The following is a 24,921-nucleotide window of genomic DNA, read 5'->3' on the forward strand; positions in this document are numbered from 1 at the left end:
TGACAATGTTTCCACCCAAAAATTAAAACCTGATGTGACCACTAGACGGATTTCGCTTCTTACTATGTTGCGGAGTCTACAAGATTTGAGAGAGTCGCTAACAAGTTTGCTAGTGCTTCTCTGTAAAGTGGACCTCATACTCACTGATAGTGAGTGGGGTATTATTCCAAACGTGATTGCGGTGCTTACACCCTTCGAAGAGCAAGTATTGAGCTCTTTTCTGGAAGCTTTCCCTCCATCTTCAAAGTCCTGCCTTTGTCTAATATTTTGAGACCCCACCTTGTTCAGGTAGATTTTGGTGGATTCTCAGATGTGGCTGATGAGCTTCGAAAGGCTTTGCTGAATAAAATGCATTGTTGTTTTCTAAGCCTTGGTACAAGTCACGCCCATCACCCGCGTTTCAAGAAAATGTATATTTTACCTGAAGATCTTTTACAAGTTGAGAGCAAAATTGCAAACAAGATAGATTTGGCCTTGCTGGTCGCTGAAGCTTGATTAGAAGATACAAGTACCATCACAATCCCCGCGATGCAGTCATATCAGAATAAAGCCAGTTTGTGGGGTTCACACGATGAAGTCCTAATAGTCAATGCAGGACATGCTTCGACAGCAGCCAAATATATCATGGCTCTGCAAACTTTCATTAAGGAGCTAAAAGTTTCAAGAGAAACTTGCCCACTCAAGTGGTGGAAGTCTTGTGCTATGGGGTCCCAAAAATACCTGTACGAATTACAATGAAATTCATGCCTGTGTCCGATATTAATGTCCTTTCTGAAAGAGTGTTTTCCAAGGCTGGTCAGATAATCGCTGAACAGCGGAACCGACTCTTAGGGAAAAACATTGACATGCTGCTGTTTTGGAATAGCCAGTAGTTAATTTTTTTCTTTTCCTAAGCCCGAATAATTTCAAATCTGGGTTTTTATTATATTCATTTATGAACTCGAAGTTTATTTTTATTGTTTGATTTTATATTATTTGAGTTTTGAAAAAAAGGTTAGGTACTTGTTAGAAATCCAGTAGTCATGCCATAAGTGAAGTTTCGCTAATGCTAATGAAATAAAACAAAATAGGATGAAAATATAATAGTTTAGAAACAAACTTGGGCTATATATTTTCACATTAGGGTGGATGCGGGTAAAGTATAGCATAAAATAAATACGTAACCTAACCTAACCTGGGTACCTTTTATCCCCCCCAAAACTAAAATTTAAACATTGTTCCCGGAGTGAGAAACCCTTTGTTTATATAGCGTCTCATATAAGTACTGGGTAATGCCTATCTGTTCTCGCAATACGATTCTCACGTGACTACTGGATTCTTAAAAAGTACCAAAAATTAAACAAAATACCCTTTATTTATCATTTGCGTTACTAAACTTCGGCAAATCCGTGAGATAGCAAAAAACTGATCTGAAATATCGATATCGATATATCGAATATCAAAAGCAAAAATATCGATATAGCCGATATATCGATTAATCAAAATATCGCCCAACACTAGCTGCTGGTTTGCAGTTACAGTCTACACAACCCAGTTTTTCAGTTTTCCGTCCCAGTTTTCCAGAAAACTCCGAATGTAGACGCAGCCTCAACCAGAAAAATAACAACACCAGAGCTTCGTTTTCAGGCACCGGGTTCAAATACGGGTTGGTATCGAGTTCTACATCAAGCGTTTTTAGGGTTGCAGGTTCAGCAGGAATCTGCTTGTAAGCGTTTTCAGCTGCCGGGTTGTCCCCGTGTTCGAACTCGGGTTCCTTGAATCTGGAACCCGTGGAAATACCAGGTTCAAACCCGAGTTCTGCGTTCATTGGCGGTAAATTCAAAAATGGCTAACCACCCTGAATTCACAGCCCATGGGCGATCGAGGAAAACGGACAACGCGGTAAAATTAAAAAATTGTTGCCCAGGCTTATTTTCTAGACTATTTCGTATTCTGAAGTTTTGATTTCGGGTAAGAGAATTTACAATATTTAGATTAAGATTGATTAATGAATTCCCACCCTCTAATGGGGGTTCCCCCTGGGGGAAGTGTCACAGTGGGAACTAGCCATCCACAACAGACAAACAATACACAAACAGGATCAACATCAGCACTAGTAGGACTGTCTCCTCCACAAAAATTCTCACCACCACACATAGCATACTCACCATCTCAACCCCAGCCATTTCCAGTATACTCTGGACAGCCCCATTAAACACCTATACAATTTCCTCACTCAACATATCAAGATACTTAAAGGCCCCCTACAGTTTACTATGCACCTCTGCCATATTCAAGTCATCAAGGTCATTTATATTATGCACCCCAAACCCAAAATTTACAATTTGTACCCTCAGTAAGTGTCCATAATAGATTTTCAGGGTTGTCAGTTGATTATCCTCCCCTCCCCCAGGAAGAAGAGGATGAAATCACAAATGTTGTAAATCCTATGGAGGCTGAAGGGATCAGTGATTTACTGAAAAGAAATGGTAAGAGAAGTGGCTCACCTCTTGAGCAAGAAACTTCTAAAACTGTTAAACCTCCTATAGTTGAAAGGTTTCCAGAGAAATTCAGAGCTAGAAATAACAGAATAGAGGCAGCTAGTGAGTTTATAAGCAGTGAATTAGGGACTAATCTAACAGTGGCTTTCACCTCACAGGTAAAACTTCCATCAGACAGAGTAATCATTCTAGAACTTAAGAAAATTCTCCAAACAGAAAAAATTGACTTTTACTCAAACTATGATAGAAATAGACTATCAGTATATGTTCAATCACAAACTGCATTGGAGACTTTAATGAAAATTCAGAAGCTAGATGTTGTTGATGTAGCACCTGAAGAGAAACGACAGGTCAGCTATGGTGCAATTGAACAAATAGCACTAGATTATTTAAAGGACGAACTGCTTACAGACTTCAGGGTATAAACTGATATTGAGATGAAGGAATTAAAGAGATTGAAGATACAACCGAGAGACCAAAAAATTAGAAGATAGCCTGAGTATTTGTGTTGCATTTGAGAGTAACTCTCTTCCGAAGCCTATTTGGCTATATGAAAGAAAAAAAAGTATTGAGAGATACAACCGACCCATTATTAAGTGCTTTAAATGCCAAAAGTATGGCCACACTCAAGAAAAGTGTAAGTCGCTACATGCTGTATGCTTGAGATGTGCAAACAAACACTCTTCTAATGAGTGTCCCTTAAAACTAGAAACCAACGAGTCAGGAAAATACCAAAAGTATGTCTGTGCTAACTCTGGGAAAATCCATTCAACAACATCTGGTAGCTGCCCAGCCCACCAACAAAACCGTGAAATCATAAAAATTACAGTTGCCCAAAACATACCAATGAAAAGAGCAGCTAATACATACCGGAGTTATGCAGATGCACTGAATAAGAAGGCTGTGAAAGAGCAACCCCACCCCCCCCCCTTTAACCAAAAAACACCCTTCAACAGCTAGTGTTATTTGTATCCAAAGTGCCAGAAGTGATAGACATCAATCAATTAGAAATGAAAGATAGGATAGTTAAGTTATGTCAATTTATGCACTCACTATTCAAAGTTGAAATCAATGTAGAAGAAATTTGGAATCTAGCAAATAGCCTAAACTAGAATGAAGTTGCTATCTTTTAACATCCAATCTATTATGAAAGGCAAAAAGGACTTATTAGAATGCTATTTAGAAAAAGAAAAAATGATGTTGAATGCTTTCAAGAAACATGGCTAAAACCCCAGAATTCATGGAGACTTAGAAATTATGAAGTAATAAGAAAAGATAGAGCAGAACAGTCAAGAGGAGGAATATTAATTTGCATTAAAAAGTCATTAATGTTTCAAAAACTAGATATTGAAGACATCACAAGTTCTAAAATTGAGATGGTAGCTTGCCGAGTATTCCTGGGTAAGAGGGATACAATAGTTATTGTTAATATATATATCCCCAATGGAAATGAGTCACAAACAGAGGACATTTTCAATAAAGTGAAAAAAGTGATTAAAGCCAAAGAGCCTTTTATTATTACTGGTGACTTTAATGCCCATTCAGACGCCTGGTGTTTATGTGGATCTCATAATCATAGTGGTATAGGTATCCTAAGTGCTCTGGATAAGAATGATGACATTGGCCTAGTCACCCCACTTGGACTTCAAACTAGAAGAAACCCAATTACAGGAGTATACTCTACCATTGACCTGACATTCTCTGCAGTAGCAATAACCACTCAACTAAGTATAATTTTAACTCCTGAACCATCCTTCAACAGTGGTCATGAGCCAGTGGTAGTCGAGCATAAATAATCTACACTAAGAAGCCAAACCCCACCAAAACGCCCTACCTTTCAACTTAAAAGAGTTAACTAGGACTACTTCTGGAAACAATTTTTAAGGTTAAGTCTTGAAAAAGAACTGGCAACAGTTATGACTACAGAGAAGAAAATTGAAAGATTACAGGATCTGCTGATGGAAGTGGCTAAGAAGACTATCCCCATCAAGACATTGGGCAACAAGACTAGGAATGAACCAATATGGTGAAATGAACAGTGTAGCTTAAGTAAGAAGAAACTAAACCAAGCTTCAAACAATTACAACAAGATTCTGACAATTGAAAATTATATAAAAAAAATTTTGGCACAGGCAGAATTTAGAAAAACAATAAATCAAGCTAAAGCAGAATCTTGGAAGCATTTTGTTTCAAATCTCAACTTCAGGGATCCATTTGGAAAAGTGTATACCTTCATAAGAAAGATGAATAGGAGAGAATTGTACCACCATCCACAGGGGCCAACAACCTACCAAGGACAAGTGATTGCTGATAACAAAACAAAAGCTGAGGCAGGAGCAAGTCATCTCCACAAGACAATAGGTAAGAAAGATCCATTTGAAGGAACCAGCCCACATTCAACAACTTTCACTAAAACAAGAAAACTTTCTATGCAACAATCAGTATCAAATTACAACAAACCCTTTTCAAAATCAGAATTTGAACTTGTTCTAAAGACACTACCAGAGACTTCATCTGGCGGCGACAACATATACCCTGTTTTCTTTAAAAGGTTGACTGATAAATGGAAGGATATTCTGCTACAGCTCATCAACAAATTGTGGAAGGAGGGCAATTTCCCTATACTTTGACAGAATGGCACATCTATCATGATCACAAAACCAAATAAACCACACAAAGTAGAAAATCGTTGTTTTATAACTCTGCTCCCAGTTGGAGGTGATATTTATGAAAAGCTAGAAAGGGAAAGACTGAGATTTGCAATAGATGAAGATAACCTGCTGCAGGATGTTCCGACAGGTTTTCGTAGAGAGAGAAATACAGTAGATAACCTGATCAGGATGCAGAGAGACATCATTGATGCACTTGATAATGGCAAAGTAATAATTGAAGTGTTCTTGGATGTTAAATGAGCTTTTGATAATTTGGTTCACAGACAGATACTACAAGGTTTATCTAAAGCAAAAATTAATGGAAATTTGATGAAATTCACACTGAGTTACTTGTCAGATAGAAAAATTGCTGTGACTGTAGGACAAGAAAGATAAAAGGAAATTGAGGTTGAAAGAGGTGTTCCACAAGGCAGTGTTCTTGGACCAGACTATTATAATGTTGGAGAATTTGATATCCCTCTAGAAGACAGTAACTGCAAAGGAGGAATCTTTGCAGATGATAATAATACTTGAACAATCCAAAACACAGTGGAAGAAGCAGAAAAAGTTGTCCAAGAAACATTAGACCAAATAGAGTTATGGTCCCTAGGAATAGATCTTGATTTTGAACCATCTAAAGCTAAAGTTATGTTGTTCACATCTAAGAGGAATATTAGACCTCCCCAAATTACTCTATTTGGAGAGGAACTGCTTGTAACCAATTGTCATAAAGTCCTTGGAATACACATTGATGATAAACTTCAATTTAGTCAACATGTCAAATATCTAAAAGAATCCTGTGCAAAGCAACTGAATTTGATGAAGATGCTTTCATGTGGGAAGCATGGTGTCAACATAGTTACAGCAAGACAATTTTATATCAAATACATAAGACCTAAAATTGATTATGGGAGTTTGATATACAGCATTGCCCCAGAATCTGCTCTCAGAAAACTTGATACAATACAGAAAACAGCCCTAAGATTAGCATTTGGAGCTCACCAGAGCACCCCCATTCCTTTTCTCCTGGGTGAGTCTGGAGTGGAGAAACTCAACACAATACGAGAGAAAATGCTTATAGTTTACATGAACCATCTATGGAAAGCAGACTTTAATCACCCAGTTAAGAAATTGATAATTAAACCTGGTGTGACCCACAATAGTAATCACCATAGAAAAGGAAACGTCTAAATTTTTTTGAAAAATTTGAAGAACTACTAACTCAGGAAGGTATAGAAGTACCTATTACCCAAATGCTACGCTATGAAAAACCACCAAAAATTCCCCCCTGGGATTGGGTTCAGATTGATTACATGGAAAATAACCCCCTAATAATGAGATATGAATTCCTCTCAGTTTTGAATAGCAAGTATCAAGAATATGTTTAAATATATACAGATGGTTCAAAAATAAATGGTTTAGGAGTGGGTTGTTCAGCAGTGGTTCCAGAATTAAATACATTGATAACAAAGTCACTAAGTAAAGAATCAACTGTTTTTTAGGCAGAAATAAAAGCAATTGAAAGTGCTCTAGAATGGGTACTGAGGAAAACTAGTGAAAGTGATGAAAACCAATCGAAGTTCCTCATATGCAGTGACTCAAAATCAGCCCTCCAGTCCCTAAAGAATTTGCCAAAAAAACAAAATGATGAGGTCTATAAGAGTTATAGTTCAATTCTGAAGATTGCTGGGAAAGGAATAGTGATACAATTTTTGTGGTGTCCAGCCCATGTGGGGGTGGCGGGTAATGAAAAACCAGACAAATGTACCAAACTGACAGCGCAAAATATGACACTTACACCCCCTACAGAAACATATAAACAGATTAGAGAGATGGTTAGAAAGATTTACCAAAAACTTTTTGAGGAAATGAGGGATAATAGTATTAATATAGCTCTTACCCAGAAAAAGAAGCCTGGATTTGATATGAAAAATTATAGTAGATTAAAAAGAAAATATGGTTGCTTAATTTTCCGTTTTCGGTCGACCCATGTAGGTATTAAGCATAGGTTGTTTATCATAGGCAAAACTGATAGTCCTCAGTGTGATAACTGTAGTAAGATAGAAAGTATTTTCAATTATGTTGTTGAATGTAAGGAGTATGAAAATTTGAGAAAAGAAATGATGAATTTGTGCAAAGAGGAAAATTTAGGAATGTTTTAAGTAGCACTTTTAGGGCCTATTAGGAATTTTTATTGATGATTATTTTTTGAAGTATAGAATGACAGACCTGTTTATTAAGTTTATACAGGAAAGTGGTAGAGAAAAAGATTTATCTGATGCTGATAGTAATGTAATTGCTGTATTGTCAGTGTTGAAAAAGGGATTGATTTTGTATGTGTAATAGGTTTGACCGATGGTTTTAGCAATGATATATGTCCGTGTTATAAAAAAAAAAAAAAAGTCTCAACTGACATTGCTGTCAAGAGGAGACTCAAATCTCTCAGATCACAGCCCATGAAGTTTGCTCATTGGGATCCCAAACAGTTGATTTTCAATTGAAAATCAAGTATTTTGCAGTAGACATCAATGCAAGGCTAATTGTAGAAAAAAACAAGACAGATAGTCCGAGTAATTGAGAGGGTAATTCATTCTTCAGCATCAAGCGTTTTCAGCTGTGAAGTCTCAACCCTGTGTTTTCCTTGAGAACCCGCTTTGTGAAAACGCTAAATGCACTAGACGAGAACAACCCGTGTTCGAACCCGCTGTGACTGAAAACGAGGCTCAGTTAAATTGTAAGCACTAGGAAGAAGAAATAGAAGACTCAGAAAAAGAATTGATAATTATTTAACATTCAAAAGCATGGCTGACAGTGAAGTTAAACCACCTCCTTATTCTGCTGTTCCTCCTAGTGGACACTGTTAGTTATGTTTGGTTTTAAGTTGAATGAAGGGATGATTTGGTGAAAATTAAGCTACTAAGCAGGCCTAGGCTAAAAGTCAAATGGAGAAGAAAACTTTCCTAGACTTACATTATGCTGAGGATTCAAGCATCCTAGATGACAGTATGAGCAAAATGAAAGAATTTTTAGAGGTTTTGCAAATTTAGGGTGCTAGAATATCCCAGGTTTGAAAATTAATGCTAAGAAGACTAAGTTGCTAAGGCCAGGAGTAATGGAAGATGAAAAGGGGACCAAAAAAGGATGGTAATCTTACAGGTGGCACAATAATTTATCTAGGATAAAAGTAAATACATCATTTGATGCCCTTTTTTATGCTCTTTCATAATTCAATAATTGCATCTGTTGCAAAATGCATCTTGAGCCCTTAAAGGGGCCCCAGAGGTATTTTATATGAATTATGAAAGAACATAAAAAGCATCAAATGATGTTTTCACTTTCATCCTATCTAAATTAGTCCTGGAGGACACAGGATTTGTCCTATTGCTAGCAAGTGCGATTTAAGGTAATTTAAGGTAAATTAGCCTATATTGTCCACTGCAAAGTTATCATGAAATTACCCACGCCCACCCCCCTAATGTGCAAATATATAGGCCTACCCTGAATTATTGACAGCAAAGTTTTGAATTGCAAAATTCAGTGCTATTTTTGTTGACAACATTTGAAAACTTGAAATGTTAGGAAATTGGTTTATATTTGTGTTGCCCAATAACTGAGGTTTGAATTGTTATAAATAGGCTAAGTATTTTTGGAATATATTACTCTTGAACAACTTACTTATAAACTAGTAATATGTTTTTAACAACATTTCAATTATTTAACTCCTGTTGATAACTTCTTTGTGTGGTTACAAAAATATACCTTTGGGGCCCCTTTAAGGGCTCAAGATGCAATAGAAGCAATTATTGAAATATGAAAGAGCATAAAAAAGGCATCAAATGATGTTTTCACTTTCATCCTAGCTAAATTATTGTGCCACCTGCAAATTCACCAAAGGGAGACCAGGAGTATGGTAGATGAAAAGGGTAATAGAAAGATTGATAAAGTAGATAACTTCACTTTTGTTGGTAGTATTATTAGTAAAGACAGTGGGTTCAGTGAAGATATTAAAAGTAGAATAGCCAAGGGTCAGGGTGTTTTTTCATAGTTGAAAAAGGGTAAAATTCTATTTTAGCTACTTTTGGCTATCTTGGAAAGGGGTTAGGTTAGGATAATGAATTCTTCAGGGACAGGACCACAAGCTAAAGTATGTCCTAGGAAGGTATTTTGTAGTAACTATCTCCACTCCTTATCCCTCTAGAGGGTCCTGACCTTTGGTGACCTTTAAAAAATCTGTGGGTTATAAAAGTAAAACCTAGCAAAATAAATCTTCTGCTTAAATAAAGTGCAATAAAATTGTTTTCAGCTTCTGAACTTTGCTCAATCCCCACTTGTGAGGTTTTAAAGATATGCAAATACATTTCCTAAATTTAGAAGAAAAAAAAAACATTGATATTGCTTAAAATTTTACTCTAATAACAGGCATTGCATTTTAAGAACTAAAGCCAGAGAAAAAAAACCTGATAACTGAAAAGTAAGGAAAAATGTCTGAACTTTGCTCAATCCCCACTTGTGAGGTTTTAAAGATATGCAAATACATTTCCTAAATTTAGAAGAAAAAAAAACATTGATATTGCTTAAAATTTTACTCTAATAACAGGCATTGCATTTTCAGAACTAAAGCCAGAGAAAAAAAACCTGATAACTGAAAAGTAAGGAAAAATTTTGTTTTGTTAAAATTTCATTAGGGATAGAACTGTCATGTAGACACATTTCAGGACCCTCTAAAGGGAGAAGGAGTGGAGGTAGGTACTTCAAAATACCTTCCCAGGATATAGTTTTGCCTGTAGATCCATCCCTGAAAGTTTCATTTTCCTAACCTAACCCCTTTCCAAGATAGCCAAAGGTAGCTAAAGTAGAATTTTACAGGGTGCCGGATTTCCCAGTATTATTGGTATAAAAACAATCAGAAATTAAATTAAAAAAAAACAGCTTTTTGAACTGAAAGTAAGGAGCAACATTAAAACTTAAAACAAACAAAAATGATTATGTATACGATTGGGTTAGCCCCCTAGTCAATACCTTGCTCTTTATGCTAAGTTTTCTTAGTACTTTGATAAAAGCTATTTATTCTGATTAACAGCCTTTGTGATTATGGGGTCCTTCTTAAAGAGATGGAAAACAATTTGAACTTTAGTGTAAAGAGCAAGGTATTAATTAGGGTGCAAACCCCCTAATATACATAATACAAATATATGAATATAGAAGTTCATTATGTAAGTTAATTTGTCAGTTATGTATATTTGTTTCTAATAAAAACGTTTGTACATAAAATTAAACAACTTTCAAGAAAGCCATTTAACCAAAAAAAGTAAAACTACTATGCAAATTTTGTTTAATTATTCATGGATGGTGAGCCAAAATCAAAACCTGCATTAATTCAAAAACATTCAGAAATTACATAAAAAACAAGTTTTCTTTAACTGAAAGTAAGGAATGACATTAAAACTGAAAACAAACAGAAATGATTCTGTATATGAAAGGGGCTCACCTCTCATCAATGCCTTGCCTTGCTAAAGTTTGAATCTTTCTCACAACTTTGTTTTTTAAAACAATAAAAAACTTTAGCATAAAGAGCAAGGTGTTGAGGAGGGGACAGCCCCTTTCATACATGGAATAATTTCTGTTTGTTTTAAGTTTCAATGATGCTCCTTACTTTCAGTTAAAACAAGCTTGTTTTTTTTTAATTAGAGTTAGTAGTAACATGTGTATATTACCTTTTTGTCAGTTATCTTCCTCTCTAAGTATTCTCAGAAAGTTCCAATTTAATACCCAAATCAATTCTTGAGATATACCCTTCTGACAACCTGCATGCACTTAGTGTGTTTTGATTTAGTTCAAATTCCCCCTCAATATTCTGTCAACTTTTCACCTTCATACATGTAGCCTTAATTCAACTAGTATCATAGTAGTAAGAACAGTAGTAGCAGTAATAGTGTATAATTGTTAGTAATAACAGTAGTAGCAGGTACATTTTGCCTTTTGGTCAACTGAAAATCCCACTCATGATGCCCTTGAAGTTTCCTTTTGATATGATAAGCTGCTCCTAAAATATTGCTGATGCACCCATATCAGCAATCTGTATACAGATTGTATGTTTTGAGTTAGTTCAACTTTCCCCTCAATGTTTTCCTCAGATATATTTTTCAATATCCTCAGCCTTAGTAGCACAGGCTAGAGAAGTAGTAGCTGTAGTGACAGTAGCAGTAATAATACTTGTGGTAGCAGAAGAAGCAGCAGTAGTTGTAGTAGTAGTAGCGTGTAAATATTGCCTTTTTGGTCAATTGATCATCTCCCTTATGATTTCCTGAAAATTCCAAATTAATATACTCAATCATTCCTGAGTTACACCCTTTTGACAACCCATATACATATAACATGTTTTGATTTAGTTCAGCACTCCCCTAAATATTCCCTAAAAGGCTCATTTAATGCATTTCATATTTTGGGAAAGTAGAAGTCAAACATGCATACCCTAGTCAAACATGCATACATGCATTTTATAAAACCTTATATGACCCCAGGGCATAACTTAAAGCCCTTGCCCCAGGGCTCTGAGGGGTTGTGTCAACCCTGGAGGCATTGTTACACGTTCTTTGGACTATTTTAAACAAAATTGCTATTACATAATTTCAATCAGATGTGATTGGTGAAAAGAGGGGTAGTTAGGGGGGGGGGGCTAGTTGACCTCCATCACTATTGACTCTTAATAGGGATGTAGAACTTCCATTTTCAACCAAATGAGCCAGTCACCTTTAAGGTTTATACAACCATCCCTGCCATAAGAACCTTTGCCAACAGCCTCTGGCTGTTTGTATCAATCCCAAAAGCCTTGTTATATGATATTTGGACTATTTTTTAATAAAAGGACTGTCTCAGAATTTCTATTAAACTTCTGATTACCAATCCAATGAGTCCCCTCCAAAGCATATACAACCACCCTTTCTATAAGAACCTTATGTGCCCCCCAGGACATAACCTACAACCCTTCGCCTGAGAGGAGAGCTGTAGGGGTGTGTGCCTTCCTCACAGACATAATTTCCAGACCCTTCAACTACAATGAACAAAATTGTTATCTTCAAATTTTTATAGGAGATGTTAAGGGAAATGATGAGCATGGAGGGGGGGGGCTGGTTGCTCTCAAATCACTGACTCTTAAAAAGGGAACTATAAATTCCAAGTTCGAATCAAATGGGCTGCATCTGCAGTTTATACAACCACCCATTCCATAAAAACCTTATATGCCCCCAGGGCATGACTTACAACCCTATACCCAGGGCACTAGGGGGTTGTGTTGACTCTAGAGCCATTGTTATATGTTCTTTGGACTATTTTGAGCAAAACTGTTGTCTTACAATTTAATCAGATCCATTTGGTGAAGAGGGATAGTCAGGAGAGGGGAGCTAGCTGCCCTCCATCACTTTTGAGTCTTAAAAGGGAATTAGAACTTCCAATTTTCAACCAAATGAGCCTCCTCTAAAGTTTATACAACCATTCCTTCCATAAAAACTTGAATGGCCTTGGGGCATAACTTACAACCCTTGCCCCCAGGCTCTGGGGGTTTATTTCAACCCCAAAAGCCTTATTATATGATATATGGACTATTTTGAATAAAATATCTATCTCAAAATTTCTATTAGATGCATTTTGGGACAATACAACGTGTGTGTGTGGGAGGGAGGTAGCTGTCCTCTAAGTACTTTGACTCTTAAAAAGGGCACTAGAGCTTCTGATTACCAGTCCAATGAACCCCCTCCAATGTTTATACAACCACGCTTTCTATAAAAAAAACTCATATGCCCACAGGGCATAACTTACAGCCCTTACCCTGAGGGCTGGGGGGGGGTTGTCATCCTCAAAAACATAATTTTTGGAACCTTTCTACTATGTTGAACAAAATGGCTATGTCAAAATTTTGATTGGAAGTGTTTGGGAAATTATGGTCATGGGGGGGGGGGATGGGCCCTCTGGTCACTTTTGACTATTAAAAATGGCACTAGCCTTCTCAATTTCCAATCAAATGAACCCTTTTTGAATTTTCTATGAGAGCACTTTTGATAAAAAAAAAAACCTTATATGCCCCCAGGGTATAACTTACAACCCTTGCCCTGAGGGCTGTAGGAGGGAAGGGGTTGTCATCCTCAAAGACATAATTTCCAGTCCTTTCAACTACATTGAACAAAGTGAGTATATCAAAATTTAGATCGGAATTGTTTGGGGACATGATGGTCATGGGGGGGGGGGCATTGGCCTTCTGATTGCTTTTGACTATAAAAAGGGCACTAGCCTTCTCAATTTCCTATCAAATGGGCCCTTTTTGAAGTTTCTATGATAGTGCCTTCTATAAAAAAAGCTTTATATGCCCCCTGGGCATAACTTACAACCTTTGTCCTGAGGGCTGTGGGGGGGGGGGTCATCCTCAAAGACATAATTTTTGGACATTTCAACTACTTTGAATGAAATGGCTGTCTCAAAATTTTGATGGGATGTGTTTGGGGAAATGGTGGGCATAGGAGGGAGTTTAGTTTGCTCCAATCCCTTTTGACTTAAAAAGGGCACTAGACCTTTCAATTTACAATTGAATGAACCCTTTTCAAAGTTTCTATGACAACTTCTTTGATACAAAGTGCCCTGGTCTAAACCAAAAAAATTAAAAATAAAAAAATAATACATTGTGCCAACATTGTACTTTACTTAAGCAGTGCAATAGGTCCAGTGTAGAGAGAGACGTGAATCTTTGCCTCCATTCCAAACAGTCCTGTACAAGTGCGACTGCATCTTGGAAATCAGTACCAATCATGGAGAGGTACTGGGTAAGGCTATCCCCCCCCCCATCTTAACTGGGGTTTTCCATTGAGGCACTTCCAGCTATGTTCAGGGGGATCAAAATTGAAAGGTGTGCCAGCAGGTGCTTCTGCTGGCATGCAAATTAAATGGCCAAACCACTATAGGGTTCTTATGGCAAGCTGAAGAGAGTTGGGGGTCTGATCTGTTAGTGTGAGCAGTCGAGTGTTTGAGATGAAGTTGTGCCACTTGATCCCTTCATTTGTCTTAGGAAGTTTGTTTGGGCCACATCTATGGCATCACGAACAGAAGTAGCAGCATGCCAAGTTTCAGCACCATAGAAAAGGACTTGCATTACAGTCGTGTTGTAGATCCGCTTTTTGTTTTTTGGCTGAACAGAAGAGAATAACCGAGCCATAATAGACGCGGCTTTAGTGATCTGTGACTGGATTTCCATTTCAATTGAGCTGCTGTCTGAGACGGCAGATCCAAGGCAATTCAAAGACTTGGCAATTTCAACATCCAAAAAAAATTCAAAAAACACAATAGAATCACCAGACTCAGAATCTAGTTAACTGTGATTCTGAAAATGCTCCAAACCAATAAATTGAATTTCCTTGAATATATTGAAGTAACCCTTTTTTGTGCAATAGTGTTTAGCTGAGAATAGAGCATTAAATCTAATGTTGCCTTTCAAGTAATCACCTCCTTCAGAGAATTTCTTTCAGGGAAAGGATTCTTCTGGCCCCTTTCAGAGAATCTGAATTGTCATGAAATTTGAAACAGTTTTATGCTTGGTGAATGAAACCTTCAGACATAGGTCTGTTGCTCAAATATTGGTCTGAATTCCTAAAACTGTCTTTAATTTCAAAAGAACTGTTTTTTAGGCTTAAAATCTTATTCAGATCCTTTTGAATTATGTTTCTGAAACTGTAGAGAAAGAAAAGCTGACTCAAATCAAAATTAAGAACAACCCTTTTTTGTAAATTTCTTGATTATATAGGGTTTTTACTGTCCATTGAATTGAGGCAATAAAGCTGTTGCGAATGGGTCCAGAGCCTGATTAGTGTCCCAAGAAAACCCTTTGATTTATCCTTCTCTTTCAGTTCTCCCTCTAAAAGGCACTGATCTTTGATAAAACTGGACAAACCTTGAGTTGTAAAGGTGAAATTTGTAAATAGATGTGTGCTACAAAAAAAACACAGGGAAAGGGTTTTGAACCTTATCACTTTCTTAAGCCCTGTTTGATAGGGTTTTAAGACTTGTAAAAAAAAAATAAAAAAAAATAGCAATTCTAAAATAACTTAAAATCTTACTTAATTTCTTAGAATTGGGTTTTAGATACACAGAGTCATAGAAAAGTAGAGTCAAACCAAGAATATTGTTGCTAAAATTAAGACAAATTCCCTAAACAATTTTCTAACCCTTTAGCAAGAGGGCTCTGGATCCATTCCTGAGAGTTCTAATAACCTAACCAAACTACTTTCCTTGAAAGCAAAAAAAACTATCATGTAGAAATTTAATCAATGAAAAATTGTTAAGCCAGTGAAAGCATATGATCTTATGATCAACAAATGTACCAGGATCTTTCCCATTTAAACTGCAGATAATAAGAATTGAGAGAATAAGTACCTACCAAACAAAATAATGAGGTATTTTATTAGGGGACTTTAATGCCCAGGTAGGTTAGATATCCCAGCTTAGGCAAATTTGTCGTACGGAATGAAAATTACAATGGTTATAGATTGCTATAGATCTGTAGGTGCATTAATCTAGCCATAAATAATGCATCATCAGTCCATACAATGGCCCATAAGTTAACATTGTAAACACATGATGGTAAGACAGTGAATCTCATTGATTATATTCTTGTAAATCAAAGACTGACAGGATTGACACAGGACATTAAAGATTAGGTAGTTTTTTTAATATGAGAAACACAAACGTTTTATCTTTGAAAATACAAAGCTACATTTCCTTGCAGCAATTACTGTGCCACCACAAGCAGTTCCGGTCTCTCCTGCCATGACCTCGCCTCCTATGAGAACATATAGAACTTCTAGAGGTCCCATTTATATGACTCATCCATCATATGGTGCAACATCAGTAATCACCGTGCAACCAATCCCAGCTGCTCAAGTTATTGTTGTTGGAGGATGCCCTGCATGCCGAGTATGTACTCCTTCATATTTGCCTAGTACTTCTCAGACTGTATTTTTTACATACACTTTTAATTCAACCACATAATTGCTGACAAAATAGCTTGCATTAAAAAAATGCAATGGTAAGCTCTCATTGATTATGTTACATTTCAAGTAGTAAAAGTCATATCCTATTTCTATACGTTAAGCTAAGCATAATAATTTTTAATAATTTTTTTTTGCCACAGAGAGCTGAAACCCTCTCAAGTGAATAATATCTTTGTGAGGATTTACTTATTTACAATAGAATTGGAAAGCTGTGATTTACTGATACAGTGAGCATTGAATTGCAAATATTATCCAGACAGCAAACAATTTCTTTACACATTTTGCTGATTTTTGATGCACAAACACATCATACACATACATGAAACATCTGTGTAAGTCAGCTACAGTTAATAAACTATTGTGCTAATATTTTTTTCTACTACATAGTCCTGATTATTTTGTTTCTTTTTTCCTTGTTTTATTAAATTTATCCCTTCATATAGTTAAATGGAATGAAAATTGTTTGCATACTGCTTCTTCAAAGCCTAAATGTATTTCTGGCATCACAAAAAAGGAAGTAATATCCTAACATAAACAATTTTCTGTTCTAATCTGGTCAAGGAGTGTGACATAGCTAAGACATTGAAAGTATTTTGAAAGTTACAGTATTTACATCAACAGCAATTAGGTCCAGGCCTAAGATCCATATCTTAAGCTATCTACTGAATATATAAAATTAAGTAAAGACATCTTGTAGGAGAATGCTTTAAAGCAAAATACCCTAATCGAAATTTTAAACGTTGAATTTTTTTGTGAAGCTTAATCAATCAAACAGTTCGTGGTAACGAACTGTAAGTAAGGAGCAACATGGCTCAATAGTAACCAAAACTCTAAAAAATGGAATCGAAATAATCAGATTTTAATGCTGATTTCAAATATATAAGTTTCATCAAGTTTAGACCTACCCATCAAAAGTTACGCGCCTTTGAGAAAATTTGCGTGATTTTCGAAAAAGGGGGAAACACTCCCTAAAAGTTATAGCACCTTAATAAAAATCACACCATCAGATTCAGCGCATCAGAGAACCCTACTGTAGAGGTTTCAAGCTCCTATCTGCAAAAATGCATAATTTTGCTTTTTTTGCCAGAAGAAAGATCACAGATGCATGTTAATTTGTTTTTTTTTTTGTTTCCCAGGGGTGATCGTATCGACCCAGTGGTCCTAGAAGATCGTTGGGGGACTCATTTGAACAGAAATTAGTTCTAGTGCCATTTTTAAGTGACCGAAAAAATGGACGACAACTAGGCCCCCTCCCACGCTCATTTTTTCCCCAAAGTCACCCAATGAAAATTTTGAGATAGCCATTTTGTTCAGCATGGTCGAAAATATAATAACTATGTCTTTTAGGATAACTTAATCCCCCAAAGTCCCTGGGGGGAGGGCTGAAAGTTATGAACTTTACCCAATGTTTACATATAGTATTGGTTATTGGGAAGTATACAGACGTTTTCAGGGGGGATTCTTCCTGGTAGTGGGGGGGGGGCTGGTTCTGGGGTTATGTGGGAGGAAGTTTTAATGGGTGAAGGGACATTGCTAGGAAGAGGGCACCGGATTTCCCAGCATTATTTAAAAAATGATCAGAAATCAAATAAAAAAAAAGTTTTTCAACTAAAAGTAAGGAGCAACATCAAAACTTAAAACGAACAGAAAATGTTACGTGTATGATTGGGTTCACCCCTTAGTCAATACCTCCATGTTTAAGCCAAAGATTTTTTTTAGTACTTTCATAAGAGCTATTTATTCTAATTAAAAGGCCTTTGAGATTAGGGGGTCATTTTTAAAGAATTGGAACAAAATTTGAACTTTAGCATAAAGAGAGAGGTATTGACTAGGGGGCGAACCCCCTAATATACGTATTAAAAATATATGCATATAGAAGTTCGTTACGTATTTTAATTCGTAAGTTACATGTATTTATTACTAATAAAAACGTTTGTAAATAAAATTAAACAACTTTCGATAAAGCCATTTAACCAAATAAAAGTAAAGTTATTATGCCAATTTTGTTCTAATTACTGATCTACGGTGAGCCAAAATCAAAACCTGTATTTATTCAAAAACATTCAAAAATTAAATAAAAAAACAAGTTTTTTTAACTGAAGGAGTAAGGAGCGACATTAAAACTTAACAAACAGAAATTATTCCGTATATGAAAGGGGCTGTCCCCTCCTCGACGTCTAGCTCTTTACGCTATAGTTTGACTCTTTCTCACAACTCTATTTTTTTTTTACAATAAAAAACTTTAGCGTAAAGAGCGAGGCGTTGAGGAGGGGACAGCCCTTTTCATGTACCAAATAATTTCTGTTCGTTTTAAGTTTTAGTGTCACTCCTTACTTTCAGTTAAAGAAACTTGTTTTTTTTTTATATTTAATAATCTAACAAGTCCAAGCAATGGTACAGAGAAATTAAAGAGATATGTGGTAATAAACCTTCTGTAGTTAATTTTCATCTCCGTGCGCCCCCGTATAAGATAGCCAACGATTTGAACTTACATCTTACTTCTATTGTACAAAGTCTCTCCCCTTTAACTGGTTCATGTCCAACTCTTCCCCTAAATAACTCCTTCCCCACAATTTCTTCCTCTGATGTTATAAATAAGACCCAAAAGCTTAGAAAATCTAGCACTTGCCCCTTAGACATCCCAGTTGAGTTAATTAAAGCCTTTTCAGACACAATTTCTGAACCACTAACTAATATTTCCAACCAAATCTCCAAATTTGGTAAATTCCCAAGTTGCTGGACACTAGGTTTTGTAACACCCATCAAAAAATAAATCTACTAATCTGGCTTTCACCAACATACGTCCTATTTCACTCCCTTCATTTTTTTTTTCAAAACTTTATGAAGGGTTCATTTGTGACTGGCTTAAAGTTAAAATTATTCCACGCATTGACATCCAACAGTTTGGTAACTTAAGGAAAACCTCCACCACCCATTACCTTGTGCATTTGGTACATACCATACTAAGTAACCGAGAGAAACCATTTTGGCTAAACCTGGTTTTAGTCGATTTCCAAAAAGCGTTTGATTGTTTGACGGCAACATGCTAATTCGTTTATGACAAGACACTTTTGAACTTGACCGTCTTTTAGTAAATATTGTTCTATCGTTCTTTTCAAATAGATCACAAGTTGTAAAATACAAAATATTTTCTCTAACCCCCCCCCCTCCCCTATTTACTGCGAAATTCCACAAGGAACCTTATTGGGACCACTCTTAGTTCTTGTCATGATTAATGAAATTCAAAGGAATTCCCCCAAAGATGGAAATATGTGGATGACTTGTTGATTCTTGAAGTATGTCATATTAATATTAAAAGTGACCATATTGAAATCCTAACCCATGTTTCGGATGAAGCTAAGAATGTAAATTCCACTAAATCAAATATAATGACGATAAACTTTTTGAAATCTACTTCCGTTTTCCTTGATCCTATCCCACCTGAAATGCTAGTGAAGCATGTTAAACTCCTTGATGTCATAATTTTTAATAATCAAATGGGGGATACATTTTTCAAATATTGTTAAACAAGCAAATGTTTCACTATCAGTGTCATTATAACTGTTAAACAAATTTAATTACCCTAAGATGCATTCCCTCCGTATTTAGGTCTGGTCCGTGTCTGGTCTGGCATTCGCAAATTTCAAGTAAACTTAGTGACAAAATTGAGTTGGTCCAAAAGCGTTAACTCATGATCATTAACAAAGAGGGCAAAATCCCATACTCCTTCCTCCTTGAAGCCGCACGCATTACCACCTTAAAACAAAGGAGGGAGAAATTTTGCTTGCGTTTCACTAAACCTGCCATTTCTAACCATTTTTTCCTATTTTAAAGGACATTTTCCCCGAATTTCGCAACCCCATTAGATCCCGACTAGCCTCCTAAGCAATCCCAACTTGCTCTCCGATCCATGCTGTTATAGAGGTTCCAAAAAGTTTTATACCCTATATTCTGGAGCACCTTAATAATAATATGTGATTGTGTCCAAACAAAAAATGTACCATTTTCACTTTGCTGGCTTGTGATGTTTAGGTTAATCTAGTCTTTTGCATAATTCTATCTTTAATTATCAAGATTTCTGGTTCTTCCTTTATCTTTGAGGATTTTGACTATTTGATTTCAATTGCTTTGATTTTAATGTGTTTTGATTCTGAATGCAAATTCGTTTTTTTTTTTTTACTTTTTTTTTAATATTTGATAGTGTTGCCATTATTGATTTTGATGTGTTTAATTAGAACATAGATTCGGCTTTTTTTTTACCTTTCATAGTGTTATTATAGAGTATTATCAAGTGTTATTTTATCCCCCCCCCTGTCTTTACCATTATTCGTACCGTATAAGTTTAGTTTATTTTTACTTCTTGGACTTGGATTTTTATCTTAATGTTATGTCATATTTCACTAATAAGTGTAAAATTTTTAATCTTGGACATTTAAAGTGAATTTGGACTTGTGAGTCTTGTGATAGTCTTTTGAACAATAAATATTATCATATCTCTTATCTAACTGGAGCTAACACTATTTTTCCTGAAATAAATTTTTTAATATTTTACAATTTGCTATAATTTGTCAAACGTTACCCTCGAAGCACCATAGCTTCGAAGGTGAAAATTTTCATTTTTTTTTGGGGGGGGGGGTGAGGTCCTTTTTTTCGATGCCTCTTAAAATAATATTATGGAAAGAACAGAAGATGGCAAGATTTTTCTTATGAACCTAATTGCTTTGTCAGCTTAAAAATAATTTCTAGTGTTGTCAAGGCGCATTAAATTTGTTTGACTTCCTTCCTTTTTTCCTAGATACAGTACAATTTTTCCTCGAATGAGGATTGAAAAGTTTTCATTTGCTAAAAACTGGAGCTTATTAGTTTGGAGCTCCAGTTATATAAACTGGAGCATTAGTTTTGGAGAAACAAAATTTCTTCTTTGACTTTGTATTTTGAAGTTTTAATTTTGCGTACCCCCTACATTTTGTTTAGGTAAAGTGCCCTAGCTTGGAAGATAAACTTTTTAGAAGTCGAATAACTTCAAATACTCATAGAACTTCATATTACTCCTTCAACAACCTAATCAAAATTTCTATATTTTATAAATTTTTAGGATTTGTCTTCTACAAATTGCTTCGTGCACTTACAAATAATTTCCTAATTTGTCATGGCACAACAAATTCTTCACAGATTTTCGTTAACCGCAGTAAATAGTACACAGTCTTAATACAGGGAAAAAAAAAAACAATGCGGATACAGAGTTTGACGATTACTTCCTGCACACATAACTTATTTCACAAACGCAAACTTATTTCAGAGACTTTTAATTACTGACCTTACAAATAATATGACCTTACAAATAATGACCTTACAAACAAAAATGACCTTAACAAACAAAAATGACCTTGTAAGGTCAAATAATGACCTTACAACAAAAATGACCTTACAAATAATAATTTAATAATCATAACGTATTTGCAAACTTGATGGGGGAGCATTAAAATTTATTACCCATGAAATATAGTTGGATGTGATGCTCTGCAACTTTGAATTATGAGCCACGGTTGCTGCAACACTCCATGGGGCCTGGGCACCCGAGGTCTAGTTTAGTATTTCAATCTTTTAGATTTGTATTTATTTTTTAGATTGGAATTCTTGAAGATGACTTTACCCTTCTTGGACTTCTGTGTGCCATTCTGTTTTTTCCCATTGGTATTTTATGTTGCTTAGCACTTCGGCAGAAAAGATGCACCAATTGCGGAGCCATTTTTCACTAGCCCTTTGAATTAACGTCCCAAGATTTGTATATCTATGGTTGGAGTTGGATAATTTTGGTACCATTCACAATATTAAAGCCTTTCACCTGTTCACCTGTATTTGGAGATGTTTTGAATGTGCAAAAAAAAGCTTCATTGGTTTTGAGAAATATATTGTATATTTTTTTTTCTTGAAAATTGTAATTTCTTTTTTGTGGAGGAAGAAATTTTTTAGGCGCATTTTTTTATTTTTTTATTTGTGTACACGGTGCTTTATTTCCTGCGGAGCAGCGCTTTTGCTTTTTTAAGGGGGGGGGTCAGTTTTATGGAGCTTGGTAACGTATAGCAGTAAGATATATAAATTCGAACAAAAAGTCTCTGGTATTGCAGCCGGTAAAATATTAAGAAAAAAGTTATAACATATGACATTTCCAGTATTTTCCACAAAAAGTTAGAAATTGTTTTCTTGAAAATCATTCTCAAAAAGTTAATTTGGTCGTTTTTTCTATTAAGTGTTCAATTTTGGCCATAATTTCTTAAATTTCATTGACATTTGAAGGCTGGAAATAGGCTGAAACAAAACTGACTGTGATCCCAGTCGTAGATTATATTCTATTTGTTTCTAAAGGTGGGGTTCTATTTGTTTCTAAAGTTCACAAATTTTGGTAGGGTGGTCATCAGGAACTTTAGTTCTTTGGTTTGTCAGGTTTCGACTGAACTTGGCGGGAATTAAGTACTAGTTCATCAAAGCTCATTAAAAGTTGATCTTTCTTTCTTTCTTTTTTGTGCATTCAAAAGTTGTATATCGTGATATTGCTCCTCTGGATTACCACTTAAAGTTTTTGTTTTTGCCAATGGGTTGATTGGTAGGTTTATAAAGCAGACTCGTTTTGTTCTCGAGAAGTTTGATCTTAAAACTTTGAATGACAAAAAATAAGCCTTGTAGAAACAAGGCACATTCACGGCCAACAGAATATCTTCTTAAAGGAACTTCCCTTTCCCTAAAAATTTGTCATTTTTCTGCTTAATAGGTCTGCATTATAGCCGCAATAATAGTTTTTCCATTATGGGAGGACTCATAAAACTGAGCCTAAGCTCAGGCCACAAAGCCCCATTGCCTCCAACAGTTTTCCTAAATAGTCGAACTTTTGTTTTACTCCATAGACCTTTCTTGAAGATAGAAGAGCCTTGGTATATTTCTCTTGAAGAGTCCGGACTTAAAGAGATGGCAAGTGGGCCTGGTTTATTTGAAATTAAGTAATTTCTTCAATTAATAAGGTTATTTGCAGCAGAGCCTGTCATGACAGGCATAAAAATGAAAATAACGCAGCGTTTGCTCTTCCTTCAGGGCTGGAGAAATTATTAATAGGACAAATAGAATAGAGTTAAAACCATCACTTTCAAAAGAGGGCAGATACACGGGAATTTCCAACGCGTTTCCAACGGAGGGCAGATCCAACTCGTTTTATTTAAAGAACAGCAAATTGAATTATCTTCCTATCCTTCTCCAAACTAGGACTCAATAGTAATGCGAAGCTTTGTTTGCTAATTCATTACATTTTTTATATCAGCAAGTTAGTTTTATGAAAATTGTCTATTTTTAGTATGTAACTCACATGCTAGTCGTTCTTAAGAGTACCGTTAATTAGTTGTGGTGGTACGAATTAATTATCTTTAACATTCCTTGTGTGAACATGTCTTTGACTTTGGAGTTGTGTGATTATCGCTTTTTTTGTAACGAAACTGCTTTCTATATATATTATATTTATTATTCACAGTACTTGACTTACTTAAATTTTGTCATAGGCATAAGTAAGTACCACATAGATTGAATAAATAGATTTTAATGTTAAGGACTTACCAAAAACCTAGCCTTTTTACATGCGCCTTTATTATGTGGTATCATCTGACTTAGAAATTTTATTTTGATTAGCATTTGTTTCGTGTGTTTTATTAGCTGACGTTTTAGTGTTGATTACTTCATCAAGGTAAAAACTTCATCATATTGAACATGAAATGATAAATGTTGAATTTACCCAGTGGGTCAACCTGAGGATAGTTTTTTATGTGTTGTTAGGCAGTCTTTCTTGTGACTCTCGACTTTGTTTTCAAACTAACGGACGAGCCAGCCTATAGTCAATTTTGTGGGTAAAACAGTGTTGCGTTTGACTGCCCTGACAAACATATAATCGGAATGCAATTATGGCGTATTAAGCTCTTTCAAATTTTATGGAACTTTGAATGGTTGAAGTACCAAAGTCTAGAGTGAGGGCAGGATTTTTGAAACTAGAAAACAAAAATAAGAGTCAAGTAATATTTGACTTTCAGCTCGGGCAACAATAATCGATATTTTCTTATAATTTCCCTATCAATGGTATCTCCCCACATAGATGTTTTCAGCATCAGCAAAGAATACATACCATTTTTTGATCTAAAAATAGAAAACAATAGTTGTACAGTAACATATTTATAGTGAAATGCGAAAATCATCGTACAGTACACCGAAAGATAATGTTGCGAGGGTTTGGGACTAAAAAAGGGCAATGAAAAGAACTGAGGATAATTTGAGTATAATAGATGAAATAAAATGATTCTTTCTAGGAATTAGGGCTAAAACCAGTTACTGTGGTAAACTTGTATGCGAGCAAAACAAGTGCATAATATTAAATTTTATAACCATTTAACCATGACTGGTATTGTCTTATTCCATTATGGCTTGATTAAGTTTAATGCAAAGATTAGACTCTATTTATATCCTTGAAACCAGGCGAAGAGATGTAATTTATGTTTGGTGTATTTATTATCCAAGGGGATATCCTGAGCCATAGTGTCAAACAACCCAAAACATACGGGTTTATCAGAGAAAAATACAATAATCTTACGATATGTGGGGGAAAACGTTGTTTTTAAATTTGCAGACAATCCATAGTTTGCTCAAAAATTACTAAGAGCCTAAAAATCTTATTCAAAGTATAATTACATCGATGTTAAATCTGCGATACTTAAGACCTCGTTCGATTCA

General features: G+C 35.5%; 1 protein-coding gene across 1 annotated transcript; it reads left to right on the plus strand.

Moving 5' to 3' along the window:
- The first annotated feature begins 7,858 nt into the window (after nt 1–7,858).
- LOC148942138 (membrane protein BRI3-like) lies at nt 7,859–23,679 on the plus strand. Its single transcript, XM_089103390.1, has 3 exons — nt 7,859–7,990; nt 15,897–16,084; nt 21,789–23,679. Exons 1-3 carry the CDS (start codon nt 7,933–7,935, stop codon nt 21,918–21,920), a joined length of 378 nt encoding a protein of 125 aa, XP_088959516.1. The 5' UTR covers nt 7,859–7,932; the 3' UTR covers nt 21,921–23,679.
- The last annotated feature ends 1,242 nt before the right edge of the window (nt 23,680–24,921 follow it).

Source organism: Artemia sp. Qi Xiang Cuo, chromosome 17 (assembly GCF_049724085.1).
Source record: "Artemia sp. Qi Xiang Cuo chromosome 17, ASM4972408v1, whole genome shotgun sequence".
Lineage (NCBI taxonomy): Eukaryota > Metazoa > Arthropoda > Branchiopoda > Anostraca > Artemiidae > Artemia > Artemia sp. Qi Xiang Cuo.